The following is a 13,071-nucleotide window of genomic DNA, read 5'->3' as shown; positions in this document are numbered from 1 at the left end:
ACACACACACACATGAAATGAGAAAATCCTACAGATGACAGCCAAAACTGGCTCTGATGATGTTATGAATATGAATATGATTCCTATTATCTGTATTTGGATGTATTGAATCATATGAGTGATAAAGAAAGTGAAATATATAGTTATATAGTGTATAAAAGTACAATGTAAGAGCTGCAACAGCTGGTTCGAAAATGATGCCTCGCCTGACTAAAACCTCTTATTCTTAACTTTATTCCACTTTATTCCACTTTAACCTTTTTTTAATAACTACTGATCAGTTATGCTATGACTTGGGAAAGTCTCAGGGAGCTAGCTGCATTATTTCAATAACCTTTTATCACTGAAAGTGCATTTTTCCCAGGCGAGGCTGAATATTTTCACTTTCAGCTGTGTTAATGTCTTATTTTCTATATTAACCAGCAACATATCCACAATATGACCAATGTAAACTATGTCACAGGTGTTGTGATCTGATTATATCAACAAAAATTATTAAAATCGACCTTGTAGTTACAGAGCTATGGTCAGTTTTGTAGGGCTATGTTTTTTCGCTCAGAGACCTCAAAAACGGCTCCGAGAATAAGAGGTTAAGTACAGTACTTCACTAAATGTAGTTTCCACCACTGCTGTTCAGGTTAAAATATGAAGGCTACTTGTGCTGTCAATTGATGAAGACTGATCCTGTTATAAAGCAATTGTTTTTGTCAGTCTTGAAATTGGTGGGAGAAGTATTCTGGTCCTTCACTTAAGTAATTGTACCAATACAACAGCCAACAATGTAAAAAAAAGTCCAAAAGTATTTTCAGAGGTTAAAGTACCATTTCTGTAGAAAAATGGGCCCATGTGTAGCTGAGAATAAAATGCAAAGAAACTCATTTTATTTAGACTTTTGTGTGTATGTGAGGAGGTAGAGGTCATATTAACATTTGTAAATTAATAACTTGTATGAACTTACATATCAATCTTGTTGACCTAATCTACTGTTTACTTTTGGCATATTAACAGGCTGTTATTTCTGGTCATGTTCCTTCTTTAAAAGGCAGGAGATATTAAGTGTGTCATTTAGTGGGAGGAAATTCTCCACTTACAAAAAGGCAAACATATCAGTCAGTGTTGTTGTGTATGGATGTTCATATTTTAGTACGTGCGTTGAGACATTATTTCATAATGGGAAGCTTTTTATTTCCGACAAACAAGACAAATGCAAAAAAACATGAATGTGAATGAGCAAAAACAGGTATAAGAGGTAAAAAGCAAGACCACTGTCAGTTATAATACAAAACATTTCATATATTACAAATCATTTCAAGTGACATTACTGTCTCATCTCTCTTTACTTCAGATTTCCTGCTCCGCTGCCTGTGTGTCATTGCAGCCACTTGGGTCGATATGATAAAAGGAGAGAAGTTTAACTTCAAATCATTTGTTTTAAAAACTCAAAAAAGTCAGTAACTTCTTTCCTCTTCACTTCACCCTTCTGGGCTCCGCACAAATCTCTCTCAAGATGACAACTAGCACCGATCCGTGAGGGTTTACCTCCTAATTACACTCTGCAAACTCTACAAGTGTCATCTGAGACGATTTGACTGCTTCATTAGCGCCCTGAGAGCGGCTGCTTCCAGACAAACAGCATCATGACAAAAATCTTCACAAGAAGAGAGAGAGAGACGGTCAGCAGTGATTTTTCCGTTACACAACAGAACATCGGGAGGGGGTGGGGGGTCGTGCTCACACAGTGAGCCTGGTACTTGGTGGCTCAGTCACACTCTCACCACATGCTTCACAATAAAAGCGCCTCAGTGCTACATTTGAACTTTACACTCAGTCAACAAAGTGCATTCTCCCTGATGAGGACACAACTGTGCAAAACGTCATTCTCCAGCAGACATGTAAACAACCATGCATATTAAATATATCCAAAACGGACTGAAAGAAAAACACCATCTGGTTCCTTGTGAAGTCATTGAGTGACGTGAATAAACTGTAATTCACAAAGTCACCATCAAATGACAAGAATGATTGTTAGCTTCTGAATAACACTGTTGTTATTAGATGACTGAATACAGTAAAATCCCTTTTGTTCCAGCAAAGAGTTGAGGTCCGTCCCAGTTAGTGGCTCTCATGCATCTTCATTACGCTGGAGCTAAAAATATACAAATTCCCGCACAGCTTTGAAAAAAACAGAAGCTTGTTTACCAACACTTCAGAGAATAATTCAGTCTCTTTTAACCATATACATGAAAACATATTCAGTCTGCTGCGTGATAATAAAGATGTTTTCAAAGTTTAAACTTTACTTCCTAATCCAAAAAAAATGTTGCTGGAAATGACACGATGTCCTTGCTTGAATTGTACGCTCTGCTGCATTGGCATTTTTCTTATGTCACACAAAACAAGCAAGGAGATGTGTAATGCTGCATTCATGGAATTTCAGCAGAATGGGAAGAACAGGAATACATTCCATTATTCCAAAATAAGAAGACTTAATTAGCTTCTTTTGTTATGTTAAGTATTTGGAGCAGTTCATCCACAACTGCTTTTTGTTACTTTCTGGCTATTTAGACAAGGAAATGGGTTAAAATCTTTGTTTATCTTTAATCAAACTGAATACTTAATCTAATGTACTCAAATGTAATAAATACAAGAGGCCCAAAGTGTAACTCTAAGTTGTGGTGCTTGAGTGAGACAGGGCCGACTGTGATGGCAGTGTAATGTAAAGTGAGTGATTTTGGCCCTGCTCAAAAGTCATCATGTCATTACATAATATAGCCTGACCGCGTAGTGGATGGTAAAAATAAACTTGTCAGTGCTCTCTGGAGGACAAACATATAATGGAGACACTGACTCTAAACGACATTCCTCTTTACTTATTAGCTGACATATACGCCCATACCATTTATCATCCAGGCTCTTATTGTATAACATAATAAATTAAATCAATATAGAAACATACACTAAATATGATGTCCCAAGCCATACTGCCATGCCCATATTTTACATGTTAACTGTAGTGCTGTTCATCACTACCTCACACTCTCACAGTTAGACAAAGATGGTGGGTGTTGCTGGAGGATGTGGAGGTGTGGGGGAGCCGCTGTCAGACGGACTGTGTCCCAGCAGCAGCTCCTTCTCCCGAGGACGACACGGCCCGCTGATGTGCTGGCTGTGAGAGTGGTAGAGCCGCAGGAACGCCAGTATGGACTGAGCCAGCCACAGAGCCGTCACGCCCCACAGAGACGCCTGAGGACCCAACACGTGAGGACCCAACACGTGCTTAATTAAGCTTATTATATCACACTTCTAGAATGGAAAACATAGGCTACGAATGTTGATGTGTGTCTGTGTGTGTAGTCAGTATCATATCTCAGCATTCTAGAAAGACAAATAAAGGAAAACCCCAGTGAGAAAATACCTTTTGTAGTCGAAGGGCTATGTATTGTACATCTAGTGTGTGTGTGTGTGTGTGTGTGTGTGTGTGTGTGTGTGTGTGTGTGTGTGTGAGCACTCGTACCTGTGCCAGACTGAGCTCTGTGTAGAAAGAGGAGGTGTTCACATCCAGGTAAAGCGGGACAGACTGGGACTCTGCACAGCTGAAAACAAACAAACAAAAACAGATGAGACACAGACTTTTAACTGATTTGGGGTTTTGGACATCAGTATGTTTTGGAAGCACTCTTGACTGAAAGATCTCCACGTAAAATATCAACATATAGGATGTTCCACCACCAGACGATTTGTACCTGTATGGCCGTGAGTTGTGATCGGTCACGGTGTCACACCAGGAGACGAGTCCCAGAGACAGGATCACACTGGCCCCTCCGGACAGGAAGAGCACACACACACTCAGCAGCACCGTCAGGAAGGACGAAAACAGGGTGCTGAGCAGAAACACACAGACAGACAGCCATTAGACATATGGTGCTATTAATACCAACATAGATTAAAAGCTATATATGGAGGGTATGTGGGGAGACATATACACTAGAGCTGGAATTAATGTTTTGATAACTGAATAATCATTTATGCCATTTTTCAAGGAGAAAGGCCACACATTCTCTGGTTCCTGCAACTCTAACGCGATGCTTTTCTGCTTTTTTAAAACAGATCTGATAGGAAGGAATTTATTTTGGTTTTGGACTGTTGGTGAGAAAAAAACAAGGCATCTGAAGACAACATCATGGGCTTTAAGAAATATTGATGTTCACTTTGTCACAATTTATTCTCATTTCATAGACAACATGAATCATTAATCATACCCACTTAAACTGGGATGAAGAGATGGATAAAAATGTATTTTCAGCTTCTTTGTTTACATAATAAAGCATTTACACATGTCTACGGTATATAGTAACATCAACATCTTACTAAAGTAAAAGTACTCATTGAGTTATACAGAATAGCCCATTTCAGAATAACTTTAAATTAAATTAAATGATCCAATTAACGTTACTGGATATACTTATTGATGCGTAATGTCTAAATACTAATATTGGACCTGGTGGAGCTAATTACAATTACTAAATATACTGCTGGGTAGTTTAAAAAATGAAAATGTAGTTTTATTTTTCTTCCTAGAGCTTTTAAATAAATGTAGCGGAGTCTAAAGTAAAAGATGTGCCTCAGTAACGTAGTGGAGCGTCAGTATGAGGTACCATCACATTGAAACAGTCAAATAAATAACATTAGTTGTGCAATAACAGAAGTAAGTGCAGTGTAATCAGATCAGTAATCAGTTATCTGTGTCCTACTCACTCATCGTGTCGTCCGTGCAGATAGAAGAGGCTCCTCCAGCCCTGCGCTGCACCGTACAGCACCGTGAAAATACCCACAAAGGTGGCGAACTGGCAGGCCGCCGGTGGGCCCCACTGCTGCACCACCAGGTGAGCGACGTCTCCCGGCTGTCCCGTCGGCTCCTCCCGGTCCTCCGTCCTCCAGTAGCCGGTGGAGAAGAGCGCGCAGCGGCCTTTGAAGGCAGAGCCGCTGAGAGCCATGGGGACGACCACCAGCAGGCCCGCCACGACCGAGAGGGTGTGAGCCGCACAGTGGGCCAGCAACAGCCGCCGGTCCAGCTCCATGTTACAAGTCAAAGAGGAACTTAACGATGAAAGTCATGCGTTAATTAAAAACAAATATATTTTTAATAGTTCAGCACATCGCCGTTTGTTTACCGTGCAACGGTTCACCGTGGTTGTTGTGGGTATTTACAGAAATCAGGGCGTAGTTCAGCCGTTACACAACGCCCCGCCCACCACAGAGAGGGGGAGGAGCCTTCAGAGGTCTCACTCCGTCAAAAAAATAAATCATCAGCATTATTGTCAAAATAATAATAATAATAACTTTTTAAAAATTGGAAGTAGTTATATAGAATGATGATCACAGTATAAACCTTCCATTTAGAACTTGTATTTATGAATATTAGCCTGGACCACTTATTGCTGAATCAATGTAAATTTAGATAATAATTTAAAAAAATATATATAAAAAATGCAAATATAAAAATGCACAATATATACAATGCTAATCGTATTAGCATAATACACATACAGGCTCATGTATTTAAGTTAACATATAAGCCACTCCCATGAGAAAATAGCGACCAATTATTATATATGTTTGACCAAAAAATCTAGTTAAAGTTAAAAATAAGTAAATATTTAATAAATTGTCAATTTTTTAAAAATATCTTAAAAGAAGGAATTCAGAAAATCATATGGAAATGGTTTATAATGTCTTACATTTATTTTACTCCTCTTTCACCTCACAGTATTTAAAATACGGATCTGAGAGGTCGTTTTATTATTGAGCAGAGAAAACATCTTTCACACAAACGATTTTGGTGCTAGAAACTTCAGCAGTGACGTAGTGACGTCGATCTGACGTCTGTTTTTACCAACAGGCCTCTTTTTATCAGCTGGATGACCTCTTTGATGAAGGGGCTGATTAATGACTTTAATCAGACTCGAAAGCACTTTAGGGGGTCATTGTGGGCTCATTTTGTTCAGTAGAAACAGGATACACATTTGTTTTTTAAAACCTTTACGGCACATAGCTTACCAGTTCTTACAAGAGCAACCTTTTCCTGATCCTGAATCCCAAAGTCATGCTGGATTCATTACAGACACAGAGATTAGTTGAGAGAACTCAGGTCCACACTGCATTTAAATAAGTCTTTTTAATTCCCAGAGGGGGGTCCAGACTGCAGGCCACTGTTTGGTAGACAGGAATGTGGGTGGGTGGAGCTGGGGGTGAAATTCTTCCCTGTGGAAAAGACCAGTCAACTATCCCCCCCCCATCCAAAGCTGATCAGTGGAGCTGTGATGCACATTTTCCTGAAAATCATCTTAAATTATGTGGAGTTTTCATGACGCAGAACATTCAAAACCACTGAGTGAGACGAGAACACACGATGCAAATGAGAGAAGCTGAAAAACGTGTTTGATTTGTTTAATTTGTAAACAGCACTTACTATTGACTTTTACCACAAAGCCCATGAATATAGGCCTCATAATATACTGGCTATACTATAGAAACATATAAAAATGTACAACATTTTAATTAGCGCACGGTTTTAAAAGTCTTATTTAAAGGTTACAAAGAAACATGGTAACCAGAGATAACTGGTAAGTCATTACGAGACCTATATCTGGCTCTAATGAAGAACCTTGCTCATTTAGTGCCTGATTGAATTACCACAGAATTGAATGAACATGATGTCTGTGACACTCACACATACATACATTTGCTATACAGGGCAGGCTGCCATTCTAGAAACAAGGCCGGTACACAAATAGCTTACATCAACAGTTGAGAACTGAGGAAAAAATAAATGAACAGCAAATTAATTGAATAGACTACATGATAATAATAAGGTATGGTGTCTCACGTTTTGAAACGTAGCCTACGTGGTTAGCAACATTTGATTTGTTTGCAAAAGATTGGCCATGCTACATGGGTGGTTTCCAAAATATGACGACATAAAAATGCCGAAACCCGGGATCGAACCAGGGACCTTTAGATCTTCAGTCTAACGCTCTCCCAACTGAGCTATTTCGGCGATAGAACATACACACCACGTACGTGGTATAAAAAGACAGACAACAACCACGAACGATGTACCTGATTGATCATCTATTAAAGGCTACACAACCCTTACAACCCTTAAAGCGTGAAAGCGCTTTAACCGGTTTGTTGGGTTAACTTTTGTTTATCTCCGTTGCTCTGGATCGCTGGTGCCTACCGCACGATGACGTCACTTTGACGCCCACTTTTAATCGCAGAGGCTGCTGGGAAGAAAGGTCAAGAATCGATGGCCGAGGCAGGCACAGATTCAACGTTACTGCTGCAAGACAGATGATCTCTTAAATATAACTAACCTACTGGTACAGGAACAAACTGCTTTGTTATTTAAAATGGGACGTGCACGCCTTGCGTCCTGTAATACAGCGAACATTATGATGAGCTATCGTGCGTTTTTTAGACTCAGTCGAGCTAGCTGCCGTTAGCTGGCTAGCATCTGCATTGTTATTGTTTTCGCTTCAGTAGGCGACCATAACACACGATCACCCGAGGTTCCCCAGCCGAGGCAGGGGCTCGGACTGCCTGAGTGATGGTTTTTTGTCCGCCACGGGAAGATGGATGACAAGTCCAGCGGCAGCAGCAGCAGCAGCAGCCACCACCGGGTCCTGATCGTCCTGCTCATGGTGTTGCTCTTTGGCGTCATTATGATCCAGTATGTTTGCCCGAGCAAGTCTGAGTGCCAGATGCTCCACCAGCTGGGGACGTGGTTTAAGGACGGCAGTGCAACTGGTTCCCGGAGCAGCGGCAACACAATCCTGGACGGGCTACAAAAGGATCCGTACATCGCAGAAGATGGTGCTCTGGTCCGCTTCGTCCCTCGCTTCAATTTCACCAAATCTGATTTAAATCGCGTCGTGGACTTCAACATCAAAGGAGATGATGTTATAGTCTTTCTGCACATTCAGAAAACGGGTGGCACAACGTTTGGTCGACACCTGGTGCGTAATATTCAGCTGGAGAGGCCCTGCGAGTGCTATGCAGGTCAGAAGAAATGTACCTGTTACCGGCCTGGTAAAAAGGAGACCTGGCTGTTCTCCCGGTTCTCCACCGGCTGGAGCTGCGGGCTTCATGCGGACTGGACCGAGCTGACCAGCTGCGTCCCGTCACGCATGGACTCCCGAGAGGCTCCCGTGGACCTGCCCAGGTTGGTGTAGGAGGGTACTTGTGATGGGAATTTAAGGGTGTTATTATTACATATTAAGAGTGTGATCTAAAATGTAATAACACGGTTCGACATTACATGTGCTGCATGCCACAGCTGGTAATGTAATACAGGTTTAATGGAACACTTTGCTTCTGTTAATTTGCTCAATTGAGGTAGCTGTCCACCATCATAGAGTGAAGAGAGTGTGAATGTGACACCTGGTGAAAACCTGGTTCTAAAAAAACTGTTTTGCTTTTTCACAGAAGATGTACTTTTGAATAAATCTTCATAACAAATATTTAGTGCCTAAACTTTCCTTTAACCTAATTCACAAACACTTTTGGCACACACTAACCAAACAGTTGCAGGAGCTTCTTGCCAAACTAATCTAACCAATCTATTCTCCAAACATTAAGATTGTTACATCAAATGCTTACTTGGAATAGTAGACTAAATGAAATCAACAGATGAATTAATAATGAACAAAAAAACATTAGTTGCAGCACTATTTCTTATTACTTGTAGTGACATCAAGGCTTCTTAAGTTGGCTTATTACAGAACTAATGTTGTCTTTTCTCTCCAGTAGGAACTATTATTATATAACCATCTTAAGAGACCCAGTATCACGCTACCTGAGCGAGTGGCGTCACGTGCAACGTGGTGCTACGTGGAGGGCCTCCTTACATGTGTGCGATGGACGTTCACCAACACTGTCTGAGCTGCCAAGCTGTTACTCTGGAGACGACTGGTCTGGTTGCTCCCTGCAGGAGTTCATGGACTGCCCCTACAACCTGGCCAACAACCGGCAAACCCGCATGCTGGCGGACCTCAGCCTGGTGGGCTGCTACAACGTCTCCACCATGAGCGACGACGAGCGCTGGGCGTTGCTTCTGGAGAGCGCCAAACGCAACCTACGCGGGATGGCCTTTTTTGGGCTGACAGAGTACCAGCGTAAGACCCAGTATCTGTTCGAGCGTACCTTCCACCTGGAGTTCATCGCGCCCTTCACGCAGCTCAACGGCACGCGCGCCTCGGGCGTTGACGTCCCCAACGAGACCCAATACAGAATCCTACAGCTAAACCGGTGGGACGTGGAGCTGTACGAGTATGCTCGTGACCTCTTCCTGCAACGTTTCCAGGTGGCGAGGCAGCAGGAGCGCAGGCAGGCCAGGGCGAGGCGGCAGCAGGAGAGGAGGCGGCTCCGAGGAAGGATCACAACAAAGCAAGGGAGGCAGCTGAAGCCCACAGATGCTCCCCGTGGCCCTCTGAGCCACTCCATAGTAACTGAGGGGCAGCTGAGGGGAAAGGCTGGTGGAGACGGTGAGGAGTCAGAGGTGCTCATCCCAGACTGGTGGGATCTGGATGAGAACGGCACCATGGAGGACTACACGGACAATGTGGAGCAGTGGAAGTGAGTGACTGGAACAAGTCTTAATACTAAGTGGGCCATGTTCTGCCTTGTCTGTTAATGATAATTAATCAAAGATGTTTTAGTATATGCCTTCCACTAAATTGTCTTTTTTTCCCATTAACCAATGACACACTTATTTATTGATACTGATTGTATTTCTTTTCCACAACTGACATTCTTAATGAATACATTTCTTTAACGTAAAGAGAGGCTTGTTTAGGTAACTGCAATGCGTTTACCTTTCAGTGATCACACAAGCCTTCTAGATTGTTCTCCTGGCTTTACAACACATCTGAGCTCTTGTGATGTAGCTTGGAATGAGGGGGTGTTTTATTTTTTTTTATTTGTTAAAAAGAACAATTTAATACTTGTTGTATCTATAAATAATATGCTACTGTTTGTGATATACAATCCATATGTTTGCCAAAATGTTGTCCTGCCTGAAATGTGTACATTTACATAACATACCTGTGTTTTTATGTGTCTTTTAAGTAACAGAAAAGGAGAGTGGCATTTTCATAGATACCTCATTGTGTAGCATTAACTGCTAATTTGTAAAATCCTGAATTTGTCTGAAGTATGAATATTTTTTTTATATAAAAAAACCTTTTACATTCACTGCACTCTTGTCAAATATCTTCTTTCTGTGTCTGATGTTCTTTTGTCTGATCATGTGCACAAAAGGCTGCAAGCTTTTGTTTTGCACTTGCAAACCTCTGGATCACCAGCAGGGAGCGCTGAAATAGTTTTAATAAAATCAAAACTTCCTCGGTGGAGATACTGAGGTGGTAGTTGATGCCACAGTTTATTCTACAATTTGGGCAGATTTAGACCATCTTCAGTGCGATCCTCAGTGGATTTAATAGAGGGATCAGCTGGGACATGTTTTGAATTCAGCAATATACTAAAATATAGGATTGTTTTAAGATGTATTACCTTTTTTTTTTTTTTAATCAGTACAATTGCATTGGCAGAGATGGTTGAGGGGTATGAACAGTGTACATGCTGTTAATTCTATATACAGATAGATTAACTAAATTGAAGTATATTTCAATTTAAACTGATTATGAAAAACCTTAAACCCGTTTTAATTTGACGTCAGGCTGACTTATACGTTCAAATGTTAACGTTAACTATTGCAAAAAAACAACCTCTAAATTAAACAGTTATCTGTTAAATAATAATCTTTAAATAACATTCCGTTGTGATATGGGTGTGGTTTTTGGGGGCTAATTTGACCAGGATGACAGGGCGACATAATAATGAGTCATTTGTAACCAGGTAAATCTTTCAAATGAGCGTAATCTTAAACACGCAGACTACCTTCCGTGGTGGTTAAACTCACCTGCGACGTGTTTATGGTCAGCCGAACTGTTACCGCGATGATAACCTGTCGTGACTTTGAATTCTCCTCAATGCTAATCACGTTATCTAAAACCAAAGCGAACACGCTCCGTCTCTCCCAACTCCACCCTCACCAGCTTTTCCCCTCCCTCTTATTTTTTATTTTTTCCAAATCTGTTATTCTGTGTTCAGTCAGTGTTGCAGCCGAGCAAATGTAGTTGCAGCAAACATTTCAGCAGCCAGCCAGAGCCCCGCTTCTTTCTTTCTCTCACTCCACGGCGGTAACACGTTGCTTTTTAATTTTTTTTACTTGCATGGATTTTTATCCTTCTTAGCCAGACTAAGAACGTGTTTTTTGTGGAAAAATAACCATAAAATAACCACTGAAACCGACGTTAATACAGGAGAAGATATCTGAATCCGACTGGACACAGGTAAGAGGCTGAGCACGTCTGGCGCAGTTTGCAGCGATAATACTGCTACCTAGTTTTATATTTAAGCCGCGTTGCAGTCATTTCAAATGCCTCTTCCACTCTGCCTGTTGCGTGGAAGCTGCCTTTGTTGTTGTTAATTACGGGCGTAATGTCGGTGTTAGACAAAGGCGCAACCGAAATAATATTGCGTGTAAAATGCTTTGGGTAGGTCCGCTGAGCGCTGACGGCTGTGTGGATAAAAATATCATATTTGAGTGTGGGATCTGCACATAAGGGTTTGGTTGAATGCAATGTGCAGGGATTTTATTGGATGTCTCTCACAGTGCCAGTGTTTCAAGTGCAAGTTGTTGTGTAATACTATATTTAATTCCATTACAGTTGGCAGAAGTGAAGAGCACCTGCAGTTTCCTTTCCTGGTTATCTATCTGTGTGTCTGCAGCCAGCCTCTATGCATGCATGCATGCATGCATGCGGTGCAGGGAGGTTGAGTCACTGTTGGCCCTCAGGGGTCAGACACTAATGCCACCATAGCATACTGTGTTGTCACTACTTTCCTATACTGTACGCTACTCCAGTGCCATCATCCTGGCTCATTTAATAAAACAGCCAGTTAAGACACGTTCAGCACCCTGCAGGATGTGGACTCTGCACCAGTCTAGCTAGTTCTTCTTTACACTGGCAAACACACGTGGGCATGCAGCCACATTTCCAACATAACCTGTTTTTTTATTTTTATTTCCCCTCTCACACAGACACACATTAACTGCCTGGGAAGCTCAATTTTTTTTACAATAACGAATCAGAAATAATATACCGATGACGCGTTGTTGGTTTAAGTTTGATATCTACAGTTTTTCCTCACAGTTAACTTTCATGAGCTCACTACAGGGATGGGAAACTCCCAGCTCACAACACTCTTTTCTGAATTAAAAGTGCAACAGGAAACTTAAACTGCAAGTATTGCATGCTTCGTGCCGGCTATGTTGTCCTGTGCGATAGGGTAGGCTTGTATGTTTGCTTGAATGGGAACTGTGGTGCTTTAATGAGCTGAAAGGATTACTGATACTTAACCCAATTATTCCTGGCTGCTAGCTTTCACTCTCATTGTGATTTATGGATCTTCCACCTTGTGCTTTTTAATCGATCACCTTGTCCTTGTCGATGCTCCCAAAAAGAGCTGACTGTCTGGTGAACTAAACAAGAATCATAGCTGGAGATCAGAGTCGTGTTTTATATAGCTACAATATTCGTCACACAACTACCTGTGCCCCTAAAAAAGAGACTCGCCAAGCCAAACTTTTGGGAATGGGGAAACTCAAGATTTTGGGAAGTTGGTTCACGTGAGAATCCAAACTGACTCACAGATATGAGCCAAAGTGTTTTTTCTTTTCCAATGTGTATAAATGCTAAAATCAATCAATGTGTTTCCCCCAGTTGGTGAAACACTGAGCTCCATAGTCGTATGATCATTATGTTCTCCCTGTCAACCAGCTGTATCATCCTAAAACATAATTTTACATATTAGGAAAATGCTCTTTATCTGGAGAAATTTACAACAGTAATTCACAAGTGCAATAATGAAGCAAGCTTATATTTGCGAACACTGACATTTCAACTTTTTCCAGTTCTTGAAGTTCAGCTGAATTTTCAATTCACT

General features: G+C 41.3%; 2 protein-coding genes and 1 non-coding gene across 4 annotated transcripts; 1 reads left to right on the top strand and 2 right to left on the bottom strand.

Moving 5' to 3' along the window:
• Positions 1-1,160: 1,160 nt before the first annotated feature.
• LOC142962528 (transmembrane protein 179) lies at positions 1,161-5,213 on the bottom strand. Its single transcript, XM_076103068.1, has 4 exons — positions 4,756-5,213; positions 3,744-3,881; positions 3,515-3,593; positions 1,161-3,243 (listed from the first exon to the last, which is right to left on the bottom strand). The coding sequence occupies exons 1-4, from the start codon at positions 5,076-5,078 to the stop codon at positions 3,046-3,048; spliced, it is 738 nt and encodes a 245-aa protein (XP_075959183.1). The 5' UTR covers positions 5,079-5,213; the 3' UTR covers positions 1,161-3,045.
• Positions 4,749-10,254, top strand: hs6st2 (heparan sulfate 6-O-sulfotransferase 2). 2 transcript variants are annotated; one of them, XM_076103067.1, is made up of 2 exons: positions 4,749-8,224; positions 8,812-10,254. In XM_076103067.1, the coding sequence occupies exons 1-2, from the start codon at positions 7,635-7,637 to the stop codon at positions 9,638-9,640; spliced, it is 1,419 nt and encodes a 472-aa protein (XP_075959182.1). In that variant the 5' UTR covers positions 4,749-7,634; the 3' UTR covers positions 9,641-10,254. The 2 variants fall into 2 exon arrangements, with proteins under 2 accessions (XP_075959182.1, XP_075959181.1); XM_076103066.1 differs by having other exon boundaries at positions 8,809-10,254.
• Positions 6,985-7,057, bottom strand: trnaf-gaa (transfer RNA phenylalanine (anticodon GAA)). The gene has a single exon. It is a non-coding gene; the product is annotated as a tRNA-Phe (tRNA).
• Positions 10,255-13,071: the final 2,817 nt, after the last annotated feature.

Source organism: Anarhichas minor, unplaced genomic scaffold (genome assembly GCF_050575085.1).
Source record: "Anarhichas minor isolate MPS153535 unplaced genomic scaffold, ASM5057508v1 ptg000028l, whole genome shotgun sequence".
Lineage (NCBI taxonomy): Eukaryota > Metazoa > Chordata > Actinopteri > Perciformes > Anarhichadidae > Anarhichas > Anarhichas minor.
This window is presented reverse-complemented; position numbering and strand designations above follow the sequence as displayed.